Genomic DNA, 21,986 nt, shown 5'->3' with positions numbered 1-21,986 from the left:
AGTTAATTAACTAAGTAAACAAATAAATAATTATTGGGATGCAAATGCTTTACATGAAGGGGCCCACTTAATTCCCACTTCCTTTCTTTTTGGCACTGCGGTACAGTGTCGTAGCTATACTCTTATTTACTTGGTACGGTGTTGGTGCACCGACTCCCTTTCCCCGTCTGATTTTAATCGTGCACCCTTTCCCTTCCCTGTTGGAACGTCGCGCTGCCATGCGGTGGGTTCATTTTCTATATCACCTGTCAGTTCTTCAGCACTGCACGGTCTAGTCTACGGTATCAGCCCTATCCCTTTCCCGGTGAAATGTCACGGTGTGATACGGTTAGGGCTAGGTTTTTTGCTTTCCCCGGTGGGAACTGGCAGCTCTTCAGCGTGGGTCGGTAAGCAGCCCTATTTCCTTTTCCGGTCTAAATATTTCTAGTTGCTGCTGATGAAGGTTCGTCTACAGGTTTCAAATTAATAATTGACTGTAGTTTTAATTAAACTATCAATACAATTGATTGCATTTGTAGAGGGCGAGGGGCGATGACCTCAGAGAGGTCTTAGCCCCGTGTCCAGGGTCTGTCTCCTTTACGGAACAAAGACAAGAGCCTGGGTACGGGGCTAAGAAGACGCCTAGAGGGACGAAGGACAAAGAATCACGTGCAACGGTCGTCATCACGTAATAAAAATCACGAACTCGTGCAGAATTAATAATCAAATAATTAATGAATAATTTACCTGATTTAGATGTCAGGAGAAGTATGAAGTGGGCGACTACAGGAAGACGAAGACGAAGAAATTCTGTGCCAACGGTTCATCAGGTAATTAATTACAGAATATCTACTTACGTTTATAATTATTTAATTAATACATTCTGCCTGTAGTGTGGTTCTTGAGCCCACTGGTGGACCGAACTTCTTTCACACCGCAAATCCCGGTGAGTGTTTTAGTAAATAGTTTTGCAACTCTTTCATGTGTTCCTTTCCTAGATATAGTGTTTGCGTGTGAAAGAGCCCGGCCTGGCGAGAAGCGCGCGCGCTCTCTCTCTATTTCTCTCTATGGCTTTCGTCTGTTTGAGGGCAAGCCAGGCTTATTGGGTATGCATAAAATTTTTATTGTTTAGCTGTACTAACTCGTTTGCATGCAGGATAAATGGAGTTCAAGGCCGAAGGCATATGGCCTAAAAGACGCCCATTTTATTCCCAGAACAACTGCCAGTTTGGGCCGTTGTTTTCGCCAACTAGCCAAGCAACGAAGTAAGTATATTATCTTTTACAGACCAAGTGCGTGTATTCCTTCATTGCCTGTAGGATTGCAGCTTCCCAGAAGGAGCCATGGCTAGTCTGCGATTGTTGAATGCCTTCCTCACGTCAATCTATCGCGACAGAAGCCGTCATTTGCCAGGTAAGAAAAAATATATCACTTTTTAACACATACTAAATATCTACATTTTTTGCAGTTACCAAAGGCCCCCTTCCTTTCTTCTCCCACGGATCGTCGAACTTCAAGAGGATGGATCAAGAAGAGGAACGAAGGACATAACTCTACGCCGTCTTCACTAAACTTTCAAGTAGATTTTATCAAATTATTGAATATGCATTGACATATGCAATCTATTATATTTGCATTTTTTCTTTAGAAAGTGGATGAAGAACGAAAAATTGAATCAACATTTTTCAGGTACGATCTGTTTAAATTTATTTTAGCTTTAGAGTAAGGGCCAAATATTTAATATTAATAATTTAATTAAAGAAATATAAAGGGAGATCAAGCTAGGTTGATAGGATGCTAGGAAACATCTAGGATAGGATAGATAGGTAGAAAGGCAGTCAGGCAGAGGTTAGAGAAGCTAGAGTCCACGGGGTTAAATAAATTAATACACAAATTATATATTTTAAAAATTGGCCCATAGTTACTCTAAATTTTATTATAAATTCGCTCTACGTTACTCTTTCTAACCGATTTTTTTGTTTTTTTCTCGGGTTTCAATCGCCAAAAATGGTGAGCTGAAAGTTTGAATGGGAAGAGCAGCGGCGAGGATCACCAAGGGAACGGCAACTGCAACCAGGGGGTGGTGACTTGGCAATGACGTCAGCTCGGGGAAGGAAAATTATATCGGTAAGGAGTTATGAATAGCATTGCGGGGATGTTGCTAATTAATATGCTTTTCTTTTAGAACGAACGCGTCATAGGACGGACCATCTGAGCAAGCGAGGTATATAATTTGTACTGTATTTAAAATATTTAATGTGAATTTTTATTAACTAAAAAATTTTGCTGCCTTTCAATTATCGTATTTTTTAATTTTTTAGTCTTTTTTTCTATGTATTGCTCGGACTAAAAGTAGTGCGAGCTTAAATTTGTCGCGCACGTGCCTAGCGCGCGATTTCTGCGCACTATCGTACGCGGTCGCGTGAAAAAATGGTAGACGGAACGCCTTTACTGTACGCGTTTAGAACTGAGACGCAAGCAGAAGCAACGGACGAAAGCATCTCCAATGAGCAAAAACAGCTCTAAAGCAGATCCGGAATCGTCTTTCGACGAGGGAGCTAGGATCGACGCCAAACGGGCGCCAAGCGACAAGGAGAAGAAAGCGGAAAACGACGAAGATCCTACGGCGTCGGTAAAGGAAAAACATGGCCTCCAAAGGACGAACTAGAGAGAGAGAGAGAGGGAGGGAGAGAGTGCATGAATAGTCCTCTCCTCAAACTGAAAGAACAAGGTGCACCGGATCAAACTATTTATCGAATTCGTGTAGACAAATTTTCTTCTGAAGGCTTGGGCATCAATCTCGCCACAACCGACATCAAGGACAGTTGACCTTCAGGCAAGAGCATAGGTAAGGCTTAGCTTTGATTGCCCATAGCTAGAAAATGTAGAAAGGGTCCACATTCCACTGCATAAATAGGGCACAGGTGCACGACTAATTTCTATTTCCACAGATGTACCTGTGATCTTCTAGTAAAACATATGAGTCGGCCCGTTCCTTGCCATAATTATTGCAATGATTATTGCAGATGAGTCCCTTGCAATAATTATTGCAATAATTATTGCAGGTCTTTTTGGCCCTTCCTTTGCTATTGTTTTTTTTTTCAAAATTTATTGCAGATGAGTCGGTTCCTCCCTTTGCAATAATTATTGCAAAAATTGTTGAAGATGAGTAGCATTTCCCTTTGCAATTATTAGTGCAATATTTACTGTAGATGAGTCGGGCCTTCCCTGTGCAATTACTATTGCTTTAACTGATTATTGCAATAGTTGTGACAAATTTTTTTCGCCCTACCCTTGGCAAATATTATTTTGCAGATTTTTCGGCCTTTCTTTTTGCAATTATTATTGCAAAATTTATGGCATATGAGTCGGCCTTTCCCTTTGCAATTATTATTGCAATATTCAAGGAAAAGGGGGCCCCTGAGAAACTGTCAAATGTTTGAGATAGGTAACAGTTAGGAAAAGTTAGTGCCTGTTAACTAAAGTATTAAAATTACCCCTCGGTACGAACATGGTTGTTTCGCGAATCTCGGCGCGTGGTTTCGTATTCATTCAAATTTTTGACCTACCGGTGCCTGCAGCTCGTTGCGCGCGAGCGGCGCTTGCGGTTCAGGCGCATGGAACGCCACTCGCGCATAAAAGTAGAGTTGACGGGTGCAAGTGTCTCTAACTCGTTGCGCGCGAGCGGCGCGTTCTGTCCAGGCGCATGGAACGCCACTCGCGCATAAAAGTAGAGTTGACGGGAACGCCCCTTTACGGGGTGCAAGTGTCTCTAACTCGTTGCGCGCGAGCGGCGCTTGCTGTCCAGGCGCATGGAACGCCACTCGCGCATAAAAGTAGAGTTGACGGGAACGCCCCTTTACGGGGTGCAAGTGTCTCTCTAACTCGTTGCGCGCGAGCGGCGCGTGCTGTCCAGGCGCATGGAACGCCACTCGCGCGAGTTGACGGGAACGCCCCTTTACGGGGTGCAAGTGTCTCTCTAACTCGTTGCGCGCGAGCGGCGCTTGCTGTCCAGGCGCATGGAACGCCACTCGCGCATAAAAGTAGAGTTGACGGGAACGCCCCTTTATTTTGTGCAAGTGTCTCTAACTCGTTGCGCGCTTACGTTTCAGGCGCATGGAACGCTACTCCCGCATAAAAAATAGAGTTGACGGGAATGACCTGCGTATATTAGAGAGCTGCATGGGCCCCTTCCGTTATCTTTGATATTAGGGCGCCTTATTCTAAGGGATTCTTCTGCGTACATTAGAGTGATTGGCCCTTTTTCTTTGATTCCTAGGGATGCATCTGTGTAGATCTATCGCCTTTGCGTGAAGTTGTCGTCGAGAACGCACTTTCGAGTGTCTTTTGCACTCTCGTGCAAGGAAAGAGGATGTTGCGTTTGCATACTGAGTGGGGAGCCCACGCACTCTCTTGCACGCACGCTCGCATCTCGTGTGACCGCTCGCATCTGGTGTCGAGCCAGTGCATCTTTAGTCGTCTTTGAAAGCCTTTTGGTAAGTGTACGCACCGAGAGAGCATAGATAGAACTTCGACGTCCCTTTGCATGCACTGTGTAGAGTCGTTTTCCTTCAGGTGCAGCTTTTCGTAATCCAATGTTTTTCCAGAGCATCATTCGAGAAGAGCTGTCTTCAGGGATCCATGGCTTTGACATGGCTCCTCGTGGTGGCAGTGACCATCTTTCCTTATCAAATCTGTAAGTTTCCGCGCTTTTTTGACTCCAATTTTACGTTTCTCTCCAAGTGACTTATGAAACGGAAATCGGGGGTGTTTACTCATCAGATACGCTGTTGACGTTAGCCAAGAGTCCCTACGCAGTCACCAGCGACCTGACTGTGTTGAAGGGAACGACGCTCACCATAGAGTCCGGCGTGGATTTGAATTTTCAGGCTCGAGTTCGTCTCGTCGTGAACGGAACCCTCAAAGCCGTCGCGAGTTCACGTGATCGTATAATCATCATGCGTCACAACGCGACTGTGGGAGTCGATTCGGCGGTTTTGCGTCTTGTGGGCGGCGCAACTCCCCGCGAAGGCCGAATCGAAGTGTACGATGCGTCGAGCATGAAGTGGGGAACGGTGTGCGACGATTTTTGGAACCGAAACAACGCCAAAGTCGTCTGTCGTCATCTTGGATTCAATGATCCAATAGGGTCTGACTATGGCACGAAGCGATTTGGAGCTGGAACGGGAGACACCGGGCTATCGAACGTTGACTGTGACGGCGTCGAGAATTCTCTTTTGGATTGCCGCGCTCAGAAGTGGAACAATAACAATTGTGTGCACAGGGAGGATGTTGGTGTTGTCTGCGGTGAAGGAAGCGTGGGTTTTTGGGGCGGAATCACGTTTGAAAGTGAAGGTGCCAAGGTGACAACGTCGTCATATGGAGTGATGGACTACTCGACATCGAGTGTGATGCAGAATGTTCAGATTTTTAATGCAGGCATTGTGCCTGATACGGTTCGTAGATCAACTCCAGATGCAAACGTGGCGGCCATCAGAGCGACGTCAGCTGTGGCCAAAATGACCAACGTCACAATTTTGGACAGTCGATTATCAGGGATTCAGCTCAATGATATCCACGCAGACATCGACTTTGAAGCAGTTACTGTTCTTAACTGCAGTGGAACGGGCTTGAATGGTCAGTCATCTCGCCGTCTTACGTGCTTGCGATGTCATCTTGAGAACTGTACTCAAGACGGTATTAGCATCACCAGAATTCCCTTTCCTATTGGTCGACCGACTGTTAGCGTTCCCTCGCATGATTTTAGTTATTCGGGAAGTATGAATGGTGGCAAAAAGTCATATTTTGTTGATGACGAGGGCGTCTACTTTAACTTTACAACAGCAAACAGATATTCTCGTTACTATTACCGCGTTTTGGAGACTTCACCTGGCTACGGGTTGTCGGTTTCCTTTCACCGCTTTCTGATCAGCGGTCGAGGGTGTCTTCGAGTGATAAATGGAGATACAGGGTACTCGCATTTAGGTCGTTGCGCTACGTCGTCAAACGCAGATAACGTGACAGCTGACTATCATCAATTAGTGATGTCCTTTGAGCCATATTACTGGTACACTTCTGGCTTGACTGGCGACATCAAAGCGTACGTTTCTCGTTATCGATTGGACTCAAGACAAGTGAACCTTCTGGATTGCTCAACAATTCATTCAGTTTCTGGTTACGGACTTCGTTTTCAAGGGTCTCTTGGATCTCTTCTCGTTGCTGGACATAAAGCAATTGACAACGGACAAGGTGGCATACAGATCTCAGGAAACGGTTATTCCGTTCAGATAGACACCTCTGTAGTTCAATATGGCGTACGTGATTACAATTACAACGACGGAATTAACTTGAATGGCTATTTTTCATTGATGACACTCTCTAAATCACGTGTCAGTGACCATCGCTATGGTGTCTACTGGTATAGCAACGGAGCTGGTAATATGACCATGATGAATAACATCCTCAACGGATCACGCACTGATTCTGGAAGGAGGTACATCTACGCAGGTCTCTACCTACGAAGTTATGAACCGTACACGTACGGCTGGAGATTGACTAAGGATAGGGCAATTTCGTTTGAGGGAAATGTTGTTACTCGCGTTGGAACCTCTCAGCAAAGCTCCTATGCAATGCATTTCTTTGCGTATCACCAATACGGATATGTGGGGTCGTTTAGCGTGAGAAACAACGTGTTTAGTCGAAACGGAGGCGGTTTCTATTATCATCAAGACTTTTACCTAGCGGACGAGAGTGCGATTTTTTCTGAAAACATGTTTGAAGAGAACGACGTTGGATCCATCTCAAACGTTGTTGAGCTGAGTGCAAATGGAAAGGGTTCCGTGATCATAGAAGGAAACACGTTTGTTCGTAACAAGAGAAAGTCAATCGTTTTGTTGTCTCCTGAAACGTACTTCAATAGTGGAGTGCAAGTTCGAAACATCGCCTTTTTCAGAAATAATACGTTGAAAAATAACGTTGTTTACGATAAAACAATAGCCTCTAAAGCGTTTCCCAACTGCGTTCTTGAAGTGACAAGAAGTGTGAACGTAGACGTCTATCACAACGTATTTGGCAATCCAGGCTCTTCATATGATGTTGGCAATGGAGTCGAAGTAACGTCCTCCTTGGACAGAATCAATTTTACACTCAACTATTGGGGTACAGATAACGAACTAATTATTCAGAACAGAATTTATGATTTCGACGATTCGAACTTCTTGGCTACGATCAACTACTTTCCCTTTCTGCTCTCTGCCGACCTATGTGACGTGGCAGGATCAAGTCATCCTAGAAACTACCCACTCTTCGTTACTCTATCTGGAGAGGTAGGAGGTCAACTGAGCGACTCTGTGACGTTGACAGCGGCTGGTTCTCCGTACCTAATCACGAGGGATGTTACAATTCTCCCAACAGGCTCACTTTCTGTTGAAGCTGGCGTCATCATTGAAGTCAAGGCGAACAGAGGCATTTTGGTTGAAGGCAGCATGATGTCACTAGGAAGTTCAGTCAGCCCTGTTACATTTCGTGGGCATTCTGTTGCTTCAGAACAACGCAATGACGGCGAATTTCGTATCACTGACAGTTATGTTTATGAAAACTACTTCGCGTATGGTACGTTACAAATTAATTTTGATCAAGCGTGGCGATCAATTTGCATACCATCTAATGTCAGCAGAGACTACACATCTCTGAACAAGCTTGCTGATTTAGCGTGTAAAAATCTTGGCTACAGCCGAGGCTCTGATGGTAGTAAACACTGGTATCCTTTGTTGGGAACTCCTATCATTACAAAATTCAGCTGTCCGGGAAATGCCACTGATGTTAATCACTGCACCTTTAGCTTAGGGAAATATTCAGCATTAAGTCGTTGCCTCACGACTTTTTATGTCCATTGCTTTGATTCAGTAGAATCTGGTAATGGCAGACAATTTGGAGGATGGGCAGGAATTCGATTTTCTCCGACGTCAACCGTCCCCGTTTCAGGAAGCAGTCATGCATTGCCTTCGTCGGTACTGCAGCATACGTTGATCCAAGGGGCTGGAAAATGGAGGACAAGAAGTGTACCTTCCGTGCGATCCATATTGAAGTCGCCCACACTTCTCAACGTGACTATAAAAGATTCCGCGTCAACCGCTTTGTCTTTTGAATATCTTCACGAAGAGGTGAATATTACGGGAGTTGTCATTGATGGAGGGCGTAATGGAATATCATTTAATGGTCCGAGGACACGAAATTTGACCTTCCACGGGACTACAGTCAGAAATGTAATGGGCACAGGAATTCGCATGTATCGTAGCTCTAGCTCACTGCGGGGATTGACGAAATATCAGTCGATTTGTTCTGTGCCAGCTGTTTTGAACGTGAGCATTGAGAATGGAACCTACTTCGGTTTACATCAGGACGATCATTTGGCTGGAATTTACTGCTCTGTCGAGCTTCGAGGTCCTCCCAATACCGTCTTGTCTCTGACGCTCGTTTCCGTTCAGCTTTATAATGACGACAGTCTTGTGTTCAGAAATGGACCATCAAGCTCTTCGCCAACAATCAGAACGTACAGTGGTCAAAATACGAATTCGATTGACAACAACCTATTGTCATCTGTTAATTCCGTCTTTGTTGAGATCACTACAGGAAGCAAGAGTGGTGCTCCTGGATTTGCTCTATATTCTGTTGCTCTTTCAACCAAACCCGGTCGTCCCATTACTCGAGTCGACGATGCTAATCTGTTTTCAGTTGGCACAGGCATTTCCTTTTCAAGCACCAATGACGACATCTTTATCAGTAACGCAAGAGTAGAAAATTCTTCCAGTTACGGAATCTACATTAGTTCCCACTACGGATTTTTCTCCTTGCGAAGCAGCGTTATACGGCACTCTCGTTGGGAAGGACTGCACATGTCGTCTGTGCGAGGACACATCGAAATTTTGAACAACAAGATAACTGACAGCCGTTCAAATGGAATCTGCATTTATAGCTACTATCACTATAACAATGGACAGCGCACACGCGTAATCGATTCTAATCGCGTGTCCAATAGTGGCAACAGTGGTCTTTATTTGTACGGTTACGACTACAATCAACAATCGCGATTTGTAAAGTGGAACGTGACCAGAAACGTCTTTGATTCTAACCAAGACGGCGTTAGCGTTTATTTGGCCTATTCAAATTCAGGAGTGACTGATGTAACGATTTCCGAAAATTTATTTAGAGGACAAACACGATATGGGCTGATTTTTGACCGCTCGTTGAACGCACTTGCTAGCATTAGCGGAAACACGTTCGTCGGCCACCGTGGAAGTACGGGTGGAGCAATGCTTTTGCAGGGAACTGCTGAAAGTCTCAGCGTGACGAGAAATGTTTTTCACAGCAATAGTGGAAAGTACGTCGTCAAACTATCTCCTTTCGATTTTACAACGTCACCATTTTTGTTTCAAAACAATCGTCTTCTGAACAACACTGTGAATTCTTCTGAATTATACGCTTTGGATTACGGCTATCCTTCTGTGGCTGTTGTATCTATGTCGTCTCGGATTATCATGGAGAACAATGAATTTAGCAATCCAGAATCACAGTTTGAACTCGGTATCCAACTTCCAGTTCAAAGTTCGTCAGAGTTGTCGGTAAACGTCAGCAGAAACTATTGGGGAACGGCGGATGAAGCTGCTATTCGTGATCGTATCGTGGACTTTGGATACTGTTCTCGTCTTGCCAATGCTGAATATTTTCCGTATCTTACGTCTCCATCGGGCCCGGCTGTGTCACTCTTTTCATCCAGAGATACTTCCATACTGAGACCGAATTCGATCCTTCGAGGACGTGTTTCTACAAGCATGACTATTTCCATATCTAGTAGTCCGTATACAGTTGTGGGTGATATTACTGTTCTTCCTGGAAAAACTCTTACAATCGAAGCTGGCGTTGAGCTTCGATTCACTGCAAACACAGGAATAATGGTCGAAGGTCGTCTTCTTGCTCAAGGAACGAAAAATCTGCCTATAAAGTTTGTTGACAACAGCTTAGTTATACGTTCTTCGTCGTCCGTTGGAAGCAGTGTAGGAAACATACGTCTCGTTGGAGCAGTAGCACACGAAGGAGTTGCTGAAGTATTTTACAATGGGACGTGGGGAACTCTTTGCGCTTTACAGGATGACGAAGATATCTATCGCACCAGTCACAATTACTACTTGTCAGGCGTTGTATGCCGAGAACTCGGTTACAGCCAAGCCAATTGGCTGTGGCCACCTTCACGCTATGTAAATTCTTCATACTCACGAGACGCATGGCTTGAGCATTTGATTTGCCCTAGCTCTGAATCAGTGCTAGCGCAATGCGCCAACTACGTGTTCCAAAGGTCAAAATGTCATCTCGGAGCGTTGCATGTTAGCTGTTGGACGCGCAAACCGCAGCCGTCGTGGCTTCATTGGTCCGGCGTTCGATTTTCTCAATCTTTGCAGCAGCTGTCACTTATGAGTCACGTTTTCCTGTCTGGTGCAGGATACGCGAATGCGGAAAGAATTGCAGCTATTCAAGTAGTGGGGCACAGACTTCTTCTTACGGATGTAAGTGTGACCAAAAACGCTTGGACAGGCGTAGAATTTGTAAACTCGCCAGCCCCCAATATTACCAAACTTGACTTGTCATTAAATGAAGGCACAGGATTAAGATTATCCAATACCCTTTCCAGTTTATTGGAAGAAGTAACGGCTGTTGAAAACCGCGGTCATGGGCTGGCGTTGACAGATGGCGGCTTTTTGCAGAGTTCTTGGAATTACCCTATCGTATCTCCTGTCGACATTTGCTCTCAATCTGGGATATTGTCGGCGTCGACTCCATTTTATTTGAGATTCGTACCAAAATTAATGAATCGCAATGGTTATAATTATCAGAACTGTACGGTCAACATCGAAGCTGACCCAAACCACGTATTGTCTTTTGATATTTTGGCAATTCAATTTCAATACTGGGATAGCCGCACGGTCATTGATGACAAAACAATTTTTAGCTCGAGAAGAATTCAGTCTCTGGGCGATTCTCTTCATTACGTAACAAAGGGCAAGTCGTCGTATGTGTCTACTTATTCGGAGCACTATTACTCCAGTTTTGATCCGCGGAGGAACTTTGTTCTGATATACGTTCAGCAACATTCTATCAGTAAGAGTAGTTGTTTGCATTAATTATCAAACTCAATTATTCTTTACAGCTTATCCTTCTCAATTGTCGCATACTGTGTCCGGTGGACATTTTGCTTCGAACTCTCTGTCTGGCATTGCTTTCAATTCTAGTCAGAGTACGTACGACCGTTCAAGCGTATCGATAGAAGGTTCCGTGATATCAAACAACAGCTGGAATGGAGTTGATGGCAATGTCACAAATGGTGGAAATTTGGGCTACGGCTCAGTCATTCGCGACATTAAAATCAGGAGAAGCACCATATCAAACAACGGTCGTTTTACGACAGCGTCATACAGAGGCCGTGCCGCCGGAATTGCCATCTCAGCAGACCATGCAAACATCGTCATTCAGAATAACGGACTAACAGACAACAGCGGCGGAGCTGTGAGCGTAAATCTTTATACGAGTCGAAATGAATCAATATCAATTGACGTATTTGACAATCGCATCGTCAGAAACAGGGGAGGCGGTACTATTCGCATTTCTGGCTCTTCCAGTTCAACAGGGCCTCGAGCGAGGATTCTCAGCAACAAGATTAATCACAATTCTGCTGGAGTTCTTTACGACACTTTGACAATCAACAGAATCGCTACTAGCGTTGTGGACAACACATTTCACAACGACACCGGACGTTATACCGTTTATTGGGAAACTGGCCAAAGATCGTCGATTTCTGGGCAACAATTTGCCAACAACACGTTGTATCTCAATGTTGGACAAACGCCGAACGAACGATGGACAGTGCATGCCGTTGGCGTAGGGCCGTCGTACACTGGAAACGTTTTCACGAATCCTGCGAATCGATACGAGTTTGCTGCGGGATTTGATTCGGATCAAGGCCATCATAATGCTGTCGACAATTGGTGGGGAATTATGAATGTGAGTGACGCCGAAAAGCGCGTGAGAGATAAAGACGACGTTTCGTTCTTGGCAGCGGCTGACATTGCACCGGTTGTGATGAAATCTCCTTGGACCGATAACGGAGGTACGCTATAGAGAGAGGAAGAAAACGAGTTTTGTTTTCTAAAATATTTTGTCACTATAGGCTGTCAGTATGGATGGACTTCAAAGGAGGAAGGGAACTTTTTTTGCTACTTGTACGTTAAAGGAGCAATGGATTGGACTTCGGCAAATTCTTTTTGCAAGGCAAGCAAGCAGTTTAACTTGGACGCACTTTAATTATTGGTCATTTCATTTTTAGGTCCAAGGATCGGAGCTTGGGTCTATCCACAATGCGTCCGTATCTAAATTTCTGAATGGTCTTGTTCCTCGGCCTCCGGCGTCGCTAACGATCGCACAAGCGTGGGTTGGACTCCGACACGACGGGAACGCATGGTCGTGGTCCGACGGAACGAACTTTGACTACGGAAGCGTCAATGGAGGAAAATCCGGAGATTGCTTGAAATTAACATCGTCAGGATGGGAAATCGAGGATTGCCGTACACGTCTTCCGTTTTTCTGTAGCAAATTACCTGCTGGTACGTTGTCATTCGTTTTGTGCAAACATTTTTGTGTTTATTTTTTTTATGTTCAGACAAATGTCCAAGTGCTTGCTCGCAGCACGGGGAATGTGACAGTGTCACTAGTACTTGTTCGTGTTTCAAGGGATGGCGTGGTGAAGACTGCGCCAACTTTCACTGCAACGACGTCAACGACTGTTCCGGTCATGGAGCGTGCGTGGGGCCGAATCAATGTCGTTGCCGAGTTGGTTGGAAGGCAAGGAACAGACAAGTATATAACCGGTATTTTTCCTAATTTTTATTTGCCGTTTTTAGGGTCGCGCCTGTACGACGACCTACTGCAATCTGTACACGACGTGTTACGCCTGCAGTCGCCAGCCAGGCTGTGGTTGGTGTGATAGTCAAGGCTCCTGCATTCCTGGTCTAGGTAGTCGCCCAGATAAGCAACAGTGCAACACGTGGTTCTACTACAGCTGCTACAGCCCACGGAGAGAAGGTTGTTCAGATCGAATAAAGGTAATCTATAAAGATTCGGGTCTTTCTAGTTTATAACTATAGCATAGGACATTGGGTGCTCCTCTCCGTGCGACTGGTCTGTGGCAACAAGCAGCTACGAAACTTGCCAGCATTGTCACGACATAGGCCACTGCTACAACGAAGCAAATGTAAGGCCTAGTAGACTCTTTGCAGACAGTCTTCCATCGTCATTTTTTAGTCATCTTGCCTTAATTGGGACGAATCACGATGTCCCTATGGAAGGGTTACGCCCGACTATGGTCTCGGTGCGAATGCGCCTAAAATTCCGAGTCATCTGCCTAACGGAAAGTCAGACTTTCGTGACAAGAGATCTTCGGGTAGATCGTCGTCTGATCGCCGTCAAAGGTATGTCGATCTTTACCCTGACGTACGAGTTGATCCCGGAAGCTCGACCATTTACCGTCTACTGGGCACTAGCAACTACAATTATTACATCACAACGCCGTCGTTGAAAGATGTGTACACTGGCCACATACTTTCGAGTCGTCAATGTGGAGGAATACTCGACAAGATACTTGCTATGACCAAATGGGGGGCATATCAACTAATCAAGGCCTCCCCAGCGTACCTGGAGGAGACGATAAAATACGCCGACTTCATCGACACTGTTGACCTGGAAGACATCTACAACGAAACAGCTATAGAAATTGTTCCGAATGTGGCAACTCTTGAGGCGATTGCAGCCTCCTCCTCCCCGCAGCTTCCCGGAGCCTCACAAACCATAGTTTTGTCGCCATCTGTTTCTGTTTACAAGTGTCGGCGAACGCCTGACGGAGATATTGTCATAGCTCTGTCGTCGGTGGAATCAGAGAAGATGGGCTTGAATCCCCGCAGCAATCAAGGCATTGTCAGTGCGCACGGAAGCAGACGTTTCGAAGAAGTCGAATCGATTGTCGGTGCCGGACAGCATACAATTGTTCATACGTCCCTAGCAAGTTGTTTTCCAAATCCATTACCTCCCTCTGTAAAATTGCAAGTAAAGACGAAAGGACTATCTCCGGTTGATAAGGCTCCGATTGTTACGGGTGTTGGCGGCACGGGCATTAGAGGTGTTCTCATATTTGACAATGTTACTCGTTCGGACCTCAATCTGACAGTTGGTGACGTGATCGTCGGTCGTCCCAGTGGCCCAGCCGCTGGTGTTCTTACTGATTTCTATAGTTCTTGGGATGACGGCACAACCTTCTTGGAACTCAATCCATCCAGCGGTGTCGTAACGTCGTGCAGTGAGAACATGGGCGGTGATGCGCCAGGTGCGCCACGCAACAGCGGAAATAGTGGTGGAAATATGAAATTGTGCGATGCAAACGAGACAATGTTCTTTCATCATGAAGTGTTGAAAACCAAAGTAAGTCTTAATGTAGAGCGTTAATTTTTCTTTCTCAGCTAATTGTTTTTTTTTTTCAGTTTGGAAATTCCGATCGAGGAGTAATATCAACTGAGACGCTTGTCAGTTACGATCCTCAAGTGGATATGATGTTCCGATCCAACCACACGTCGCCTTTCGTAACGAAGGTCGGATTTTCATTCAAAGGACCTTTGCATATTGGAACCAGTGCTAATTTGGAGATATTCCCGAGCTCGTGAGTTTAATTAAGCTTTCCTTCTGTCGATTCTTGTCTCACTTTTCTTCCTGCAGAAAAGGAAAATCTTCTCCGCCTGCAGTATCTGTTACTGTCCCTTCAAAGCCTTTTTGCATTTCTATCGGTTCAATCTGCGTTCGTGGTGAAACGAAGCTGTCAGCATCGTATTCGTTTTCTTTTGATTACGACGTAGGCTTACTGGCAATTTTGTGTTGTCTCTGAACGCCTTGTTTTTGCAGGTGACCAGTCGTAGTAACATTTCCTTTTCGTATCTTTCTCAGTCCCGTGGAAATGCTAAATTGGGTGCAGTATGGAGAAACGGAGTTGGGAGCGAATACATAAAAGACGTAACTGTCATTCAAGAAATGCAAAAACAATTCAGTTGTAGACTATTTGTTATTAGGCTCAATTGAAGGGAGATCAAGATTTGACTGATCATCCTCAGTACACGTCAATATTTGAGTCTTCTTTGACTCCCACATTCGAAATTTCGTGGCCATCGTCGTATAAAACTCCGGACCACATCAACCTGTCATCAATACCTGCTATAGTGACGTCTGCTTTCTCAGCATCACCCAGTCTCTATCCCCAGTCTTCATTTACTGTGAAAATTTCTCCGTCACTGAAAGGTCACTTTGAAACGACCAGATGCTCTAGAGGATGTCGTTTTCCCGAGGTACGCTAGCGACTTTAATAGATATTGAAAAGCTTTGAGTTGCTCTTTAGAAATTACTATCGTCATCTCGTGCAGGAGTTGATCAAATAGAAGGAATGTCATTCATAGATCTGCTGTACTACAATTCTTCGCAGTTGTTCGATTCGTGGCAACAGGCTTCGTTTATCGACGTCACCTCGGGTCTCTGTTTGCCCATGGCGAACGAGACGGACTGCTCCTGTGAGTGTCCCGGGGCCGCCTCGTGCGTCATCGACAAAGTCAGCGGAAAGAAATCTTGTCCGCTTTGCGGTGTCAGCGGATCGCCTGACTGCCCGTGCCCAGAGTCAATTCAAATTTTTAATTTGTCCTTGCCTCACCCACTATGCGAATGTCATTGTTCGAATTTTGACATTGCATATTTCAACAATGGAACGTGTCAAGTAAGGCGATATCGGTTGGCCTTCATGTTTATTCTGGATTGTCTGTTCTATTGTTTAGTGTAATTGTACTTGCGACGATGGCAGTGCGAGCGTTTGGGGACCAGACGGCCAGTGTCAGTGCGGGTGTAAGTGCAAGAACTGCATGGACTCAGTTCTTGGTCCAAGTGGATGCATTTGTCCTGACGATAAGTAGGTCCCACGCTGACTTGCTAAGACTACTGTTTATTCTCTTTACTCTAGATGTCCTACGTGTCCCGAAGGCTTTGAACCAGTGTGGCAGGACTGCACTTGTAGCTGCCAATCAAAGCAAGGTCGCGGTGGTCTGCCACCGGTTTGTGCAGATGGGTGGAAAGGGCCTTTCTGTGACGTGCCTGACTGCAGTCCTTGGCCGTGTAAGTTGACAGTTGCTACCTAATTTCTTATGTGCAGCGTCATTGTTTCAGTTTGTTCTGATAACGGCATCTGCACCATACCGATGGGAAGTGAGACAGACAGAAAACCGTACTGCGTATGCGACGAGCAGTGGATTGGTCCTGGTTGTCAGTTCGCCAGGCCTCGTCCAGGCGGTGGAGATCCGCATTTGGAGACTTTAGATGGTAAGTTAAATCAGTGGCTTCGGAAAGTTGTATCGCACGTGGTTTTGCAGGATTTAGCTACGACTTCTTTGATATTGGCGAATTTTAGTATTGCAAGAGCGTTGCCAACGACTTTGGAGTGGACACTCGTTTCTTCAAGTACGCCAGAGCGTCTCTGATTGGCGCCGTTGCAATAAAAGCCGGTCCGAGTGTTGTTGCCATTTCAACGCTTCACCAGCCTAAGCCTTCAGACTTACCTACTCTAAGGTTTGTCAGTCGTTATAGCCGTATGACATTAGTATTCTCTTTAGAATCAACGGTATCGTGACTTCGTTATCGGACGGTCTTAAGCTCAGCTTGGAAAAGGACACAGTTCACGTTGAAGTATCCTTGATGTCGTCGCCTGAAAGCATAGCTTTGATTTCATTTCAATTTGCCAACGGCGTGTCTTTGTCTGTTGACGTCCGCTACAGTGCAGCGATGGAGCGTCAATTTATCAACATACTTTTCGCTCCGGTTGCATCGTTCAAACGATCAACGGAAGGATTGTGTGGATTGATGGACGGAAATGTGACAAACGACTTGGTGGGATCCGATGGTGTCACCTACGTCCCTGCCAAAGTGTTGGACTTTGCTAAGTCATGTAATGTTCAATGTTCACTTTTAGGTTTTTATGATTGTGTTACGCAGGGAAAATTGCCAAATCGTTTGATGGCTCCGGCTTGAATGGCACGTGGTCGTGGAATCATTCGAATTTTCACAAAGACGACACTTTGGACTCCTCCTACACCGATCCTAGATTCGTTCCGCTCTACTCAATCAACGATATCGACTCTTCTACCAGGATGGTGAGGTCGCATACGTCCGCGTGCCTTTTTACTATTTCCTCTTACTAAAGATGGCCGAAAGTCTTTGCAAACAACAAGGTCTCGACGGCATCCGCTTGCAGGAGTGCATATTTGACGTAGCTATTACGAATGACACAACTTTGTCTCAGCAGGAAACTTATCAAACGGGTATGATATCTAAATGCCAAATTCCTCAGTTTCCTATGGACAAGTCTAGGCTGTCCTACGCAATGCTCTGGAAAGGGACGCTGCGTAAATAGCACCTGCATCTGTCTTCCCGGTTGGTTCGGAGAAGACTGTAATCTCGGTTAGTTTGATCCTCGCTTTGACACGATTATGACTTAGAGCAATTTCTTTAGGATCGTGTGCAAACTGTAGTTTGAATGGCGATTGCGTGTCTGGATTCTGCAAGTGTCACTTCGGATGGGACGGTATTCTTTGTGACGAACCATGTAAGTATCAGTTTGTACCAGTGACTTAGCCAGAATTTTTCAGTAGTGGGCACTTAAAAAAGGTCTGTGTGTTTCACCCTGCTCGTAGATCTAAAACAGAGCTGGGATAGAAGGGAGCAGGTAACTCTTCTAAGCACGGCCTTATTCTCTTACCAAACATTATGCTTTGAAAATTTTTGGGGGACACACGTGCTCACTCAGAACCCCTTTTTAATAAGCTTTTGGCGCCCACCAAATCCCAGATAGTGTCATAAGTTTTTGAAAACCGGTATCTAATGAATTGCTTTGCAGCAACTTGTTACGGAGTGTCCAACTGTACGAGTCCATCTCAAGGTCGATGCAAGTCTCACGATGTGTGTGCATGCTCCGTCGGGTTTACTGGCTCGTCTTGTAACGAGAAAGCCAACTGCAGTCGCATCGGCGATTGCTCGAACCACGGAGCGTGCATCGATCACGACAAGTGTAAATGCGACTACGGCTGGGCGGGAGTCAGCTGCGATCGCCACTCGTGCGAAGCCGTCGGCTACTGCAGCAATCACGGCTCGTGCGTCGGCTTAGACAAATGCGTCTGCAAGGACGGTTGGGGAGGATCGAGCTGCGCGTTTCCCACGTGCACTAATGTCGGAGATTGCTCTGGAAACGGTGATTGCGTTGCACCGAATATCTGCTCTTGCTCCGGTGGATTTTCCGGCGTCGACTGTGCGACGCCGATCGATTGTCCGGAGTTGGACGATTGCTCGGGAAACGGCATCTGTCTGGCTCAGAACGGGAAGAAATACTGTTCGTGCTACGCAGGTTACAAGGGGTCGAACTGCAGCGTGGCGTCGTGTTCCGGTCGGAGCGATTGCTCTGGCAACGGAGTCTGCATCGAAGTCGATTTGTGTGACTGCAAGTACGGCTACGCGGGTTCTGACTGCAGCAAGTTTTCGTGCGAAGCAAAAAAATTTTGTTCAGGTACGACTGATGATGCTGAGATTCTTTTGGATTTTTATTTTTGTTTCTATAGGCCACGGAAAGTGTCTTGCTCTAGATACGTGCACTTGCGATTCCAAATGGACGGGACCGGAGTGCAGTACACCCGACTGCTCAGCGGTGAATAACTGCGGCAAAGTGTCTACAGGAGTGTGCATTGGACCAGATACCTGTCAATGCACTGCACACTACGACGGACCTCGCTGTGATCAGTTAGCTGGAATTAATCAATACTCGCCCACCTTCAATGTTTCGTCTATCGACGTCGCTGTTCCGCTGACGGCAGACATCGGATTTGTCGTCGCGTCTGAGCCCGCTTTAGACATGGATAGTGGAAAGAACGGTCGCATTACGTACAGTCTTGCAAGCTCAGATGGCCGTCATTCCCTGTTCAAAGTTGACACTCAAACGGGTGTTATAGTCACGGCTGCTTTTTTGCGTAGTTATGTTGGCGACGTTTTCTTGTTTACTCTCTCTGCGACCGACAGCGGCGTGCCATCGTTGACCGGTAATCTTCAGATCTCTCTGACTGTCACTCAACCGAATATTCACTGTCCCGTTTTCGTCGGCCTTTCCTCGTCTGTCGATGTCGATGAGATGGCTCCTCTAGGAACGAACGTTGTTCAATTGAGTGCAACTGATAAAGACGGCAGAGCGTCACCGAACGGAATAGTGAAGTATTCTCTGGATGCATTGGCCTCAGATCGGTTCAAAATCGATTCTCAAAGTGGATTGATTACTCTACGTCGATCTCTTTCAGACGAAGCTTACATTCTAAATGTCGTTGCATCTGATCACGGTCAGCCTCAGTGCCACACGAGAGAAAAGATCGACGTAAATGTTATCTCGCTCAATCACGCTCCACAATGTATACCAGGAAGTCTAACAACTTCTGTTCCGTATACCACTAATGCAAGCACGGCGTTATTTACTCTGGAAGCAACTGACGTCGATAGCGGTGCATCTGGCAGACTATCTTACAATCTGACCAACTTCCAGTCAACATCTCTATCGAGAAACCTCTTCGATGTGGTGACGAACGATTCGACAGGGGCAGACGTTATTCTCCGCTCTTCTCCGCCAAAGCCGTCTGGCCTGTTTAACTTGGCAACATTTTCTGTAACCGCTCGAGATCAAACGTCAAGTCCGAAATCTTGCACCTTTCGTCTGACCGTCACTATCGCTGATAAGTTTGAGTTTGTCAATTCGAAAGTAGTTGCACGTCTTGCCGAAGATGCTCCAGTTCAGTCTATTGTTCCCGTCACACCGCGTTTGTCTCTACGCGCGACTCAGCTCAATGCCAGCCGCATTTCGTACAGTCTCTACTACGCCGAATCTCTTCCTTTCAGTGTACACGCGAAAACCGGCGTCCTCTCCTTGAGCCAATCATTAGATTACGAGCAACAGACCGAGTACAACTTCAACATTCTTGCACAGACGTCCGAAGTTCCTGGTGCAGTCACTGTCGCCACGGTCAGGATATCTGTCACGAACGTCAACGATAACGCTCCAGAATTTGAACAACGTCGGTATGCCTTTCTTGTCGGAGAGCGAATTAAAGGAGGCGAGATGCTGTTGTCTTTGACAGCCACTGATTCAGATGTCGGTTCAGATCGCACCCAGATTGAATACCAGCTTGTGTCAGTTGTGCCCAGTGACTCGGAAGACGTATTTGCGATTAAACGTTCTTCCGCCGGTGCTGTTGAAATCTATCTGTCAGATGATGCGGTGCTCAACTATTACGTAACGGACACTTACAGTCTTGTTATCCGAGCTCTGGATGCACAGAACCCGAGCCTATATAGCCAAGTGACCGTTCTCTTTTTTGTGAACAAAACGAGTGCCAAGTGGCCACTATTTGATCAAGAACATTACAGTACAACTTTACAAGAGAACTCACCCGACGGCTCTTCTGTTTTGAGTGTCAAAGCTCTTGTTGACGGAAAGCCTAGCACCAACGTGATGTATTCAATAAGAAGCCAGGAATTCAAATCGGGTAGCCGTGCGAATGCGTTTACCATAACCAACTCCGGAGTTCTCCAAGTAGCGAATTCTGTGCAGTTGGATTACGAAAATGTCAGGGAAATCACAGTTGCCATTGTAGCAAGTCTGACTCAGCCAGTTCTCCGGACGTCTGAAACAACCGCCGTTATTTCTTTGAGTGACGTTAACGACAATTCGCCTATGTTCAGCAAAGAGGTATATACTCCGTCGGACGTTGTGGTCGGATTGCCTCGCGGTTTCAGCGTCGTCAACACCAGTGCAATCGACGCCGACTCAGGTAACGTTTTTTCCTTGAATTATGCGCGTATCACTTGTTTTCTAGGAAGCAACGGAGAGGTGATGTACAGCATGGAAATGACTCAGGAATATTTCACCGTTGACTTGTTGACTGGCGAAGTATCCTTAGCTAAACAGTTGGATTCGAATGCCGACTCCTCGTATGATCTTCAAGTATCGGCGAAAGATGGCGGAAAACCTTCCCTAACTGGATTGGCGACGATTTCATTAACGGTGCACTGTTCGCCAACAGGCCAATGTCCTCGAATTACTTCCGACGGTAAAGCGATAGTTTAGGTAATTGAGTATACCCTAATTCTTGCTTTTCGCAGCCTCAAAGTGGATCATAGTTGGTAGTGCTGCAGGAGGTGGCGTTGTTTTGTTGCTAGTGATTGTTATCGTGGTTGTTGTAGTTGTTAAAAGGAACAGCAAGCATACGAAACCGACCAGGTTATTGTAGAATATTTCTTCTGAATGTACCATATAATTTACCGTATAATTATGTAAGTAGGTACTCTGATCGAAAACCGGCGTCTATGAAAGCGACTAGCGGTGTTGACATAGTCAATCCTGCTTTCGATCCCAAAAACGACAAGCCCATCTTTTCCAGTGATGAAGAAAGAGTATATGAAAAGATAGAAAGCGGGAAAGCAGCTGACGAGGAAAACGAGTACGCGGAAATTCCATCTTCACAAAGAAAGGACATCGAAGTGTTGTACGACGCGGCTGATTAGTAAGAACAGGCCTGATTATGAATTTTACTGTACGTGCGTGTCTTACAGGTTGGCATGTGTTTTAGTGGATATTTTTGCATTGTTTTGGCTCGGTTTGTTTATTGATTTGCGCTGAAAAGCATTTTGTGATCTCTCTTATTTTTTTATTATTTCTACTTTCGATTTTGTCTCACCCGACTTGTGTTATTTTTCCATTATCCGTCTTATGCATGATTTTATTGCCTATTTTTTGCATTTCAATTCCTGATCATATTTTTTCATCTTTGATGTAGCGCACGCTAGTGAATTATTCATCGGTC

The 21,986-nt window shown here is 45.6% G+C and overlaps 2 protein-coding genes across 2 annotated transcripts; both read left to right on the top strand.

Annotated features, from left to right (window-relative positions):
* Nucleotides 1–2,469: 2,469 nt before the first annotated feature.
* LOC136196333 (protein bark beetle-like) lies at nucleotides 2,470–16,613 on the top strand. The gene is made up of 21 exons (XM_065985867.1): nucleotides 2,470–2,710; nucleotides 2,765–2,827; nucleotides 4,259–4,475; nucleotides 4,587–4,675; nucleotides 4,723–11,130; nucleotides 11,180–12,136; nucleotides 12,197–12,297; nucleotides 12,353–12,629; nucleotides 12,686–12,867; nucleotides 12,927–13,127; nucleotides 13,175–13,276; nucleotides 13,327–14,496; nucleotides 14,556–14,731; nucleotides 14,788–14,920; nucleotides 14,971–15,078; nucleotides 15,135–15,407; nucleotides 15,458–15,826; nucleotides 15,885–16,015; nucleotides 16,067–16,218; nucleotides 16,270–16,422; nucleotides 16,473–16,613. Exons 4-21 carry the CDS (start codon nucleotides 4,621–4,623, stop codon nucleotides 16,508–16,510), a joined length of 10,986 nt encoding a protein of 3,661 aa, XP_065841939.1. The 5' UTR covers nucleotides 2,470–2,710; nucleotides 2,765–2,827; nucleotides 4,259–4,475; nucleotides 4,587–4,620; the 3' UTR covers nucleotides 16,511–16,613.
* LOC136196342 (cadherin EGF LAG seven-pass G-type receptor 3-like) lies at nucleotides 16,517–21,939 on the top strand. Its single transcript, XM_065985879.1, has 11 exons — nucleotides 16,517–16,668; nucleotides 16,713–17,044; nucleotides 17,092–17,249; nucleotides 17,300–17,417; nucleotides 17,467–17,556; nucleotides 17,609–17,701; nucleotides 17,993–18,655; nucleotides 18,708–20,954; nucleotides 21,000–21,233; nucleotides 21,286–21,403; nucleotides 21,465–21,939. Exons 2-11 carry the CDS (start codon nucleotides 16,795–16,797, stop codon nucleotides 21,685–21,687), a joined length of 4,194 nt encoding a protein of 1,397 aa, XP_065841951.1. The 5' UTR covers nucleotides 16,517–16,668; nucleotides 16,713–16,794; the 3' UTR covers nucleotides 21,688–21,939.
* The last annotated feature ends 47 nt before the right edge of the window (nucleotides 21,940–21,986 follow it).

The sequence above is a fragment of the Oscarella lobularis genome, chromosome 1 (genome assembly GCF_947507565.1).
Source record: "Oscarella lobularis chromosome 1, ooOscLobu1.1, whole genome shotgun sequence".
Classification (NCBI taxonomy): Eukaryota; Metazoa; Porifera; class Homoscleromorpha; order Homosclerophorida; family Oscarellidae; genus Oscarella; species Oscarella lobularis.
The sequence above is the reverse complement of the archived record's forward strand: the minus strand, read 5'-3'. Positions and strand labels throughout refer to the sequence as shown.

Coding starts and splice junctions, on each gene's coding strand:
- LOC136196333 (XM_065985867.1), top strand. CDS start 4,621: ATGGCTTTGACATGGCTCCTCGTGGTGGCAGTGACCATCTTTCCTTAT. Junction 12,868..12,926: donor GTTGCCGAGTTGGTTGGAAG/GCAAGGAACAGA, acceptor TGCCGTTTTTAG/GGTCGCGCCTGTACGACGAC. Junction 16,016..16,066: donor TGCATTTGTCCTGACGATAA/GTAGGTCCCACG, acceptor TCTTTACTCTAG/ATGTCCTACGTGTCCCGAAG.
- LOC136196342 (XM_065985879.1), top strand. CDS start 16,795: ATGTCGTCGCCTGAAAGCATAGCTTTGATTTCATTTCAATTTGCCAAC. Junction 17,045..17,091: donor GTTGGACTTTGCTAAGTCAT/GTAATGTTCAAT, acceptor TGTGTTACGCAG/GGAAAATTGCCAAATCGTTT. Junction 20,955..20,999: donor TGCAATCGACGCCGACTCAG/GTAACGTTTTTT, acceptor CTTGTTTTCTAG/GAAGCAACGGAGAGGTGATG.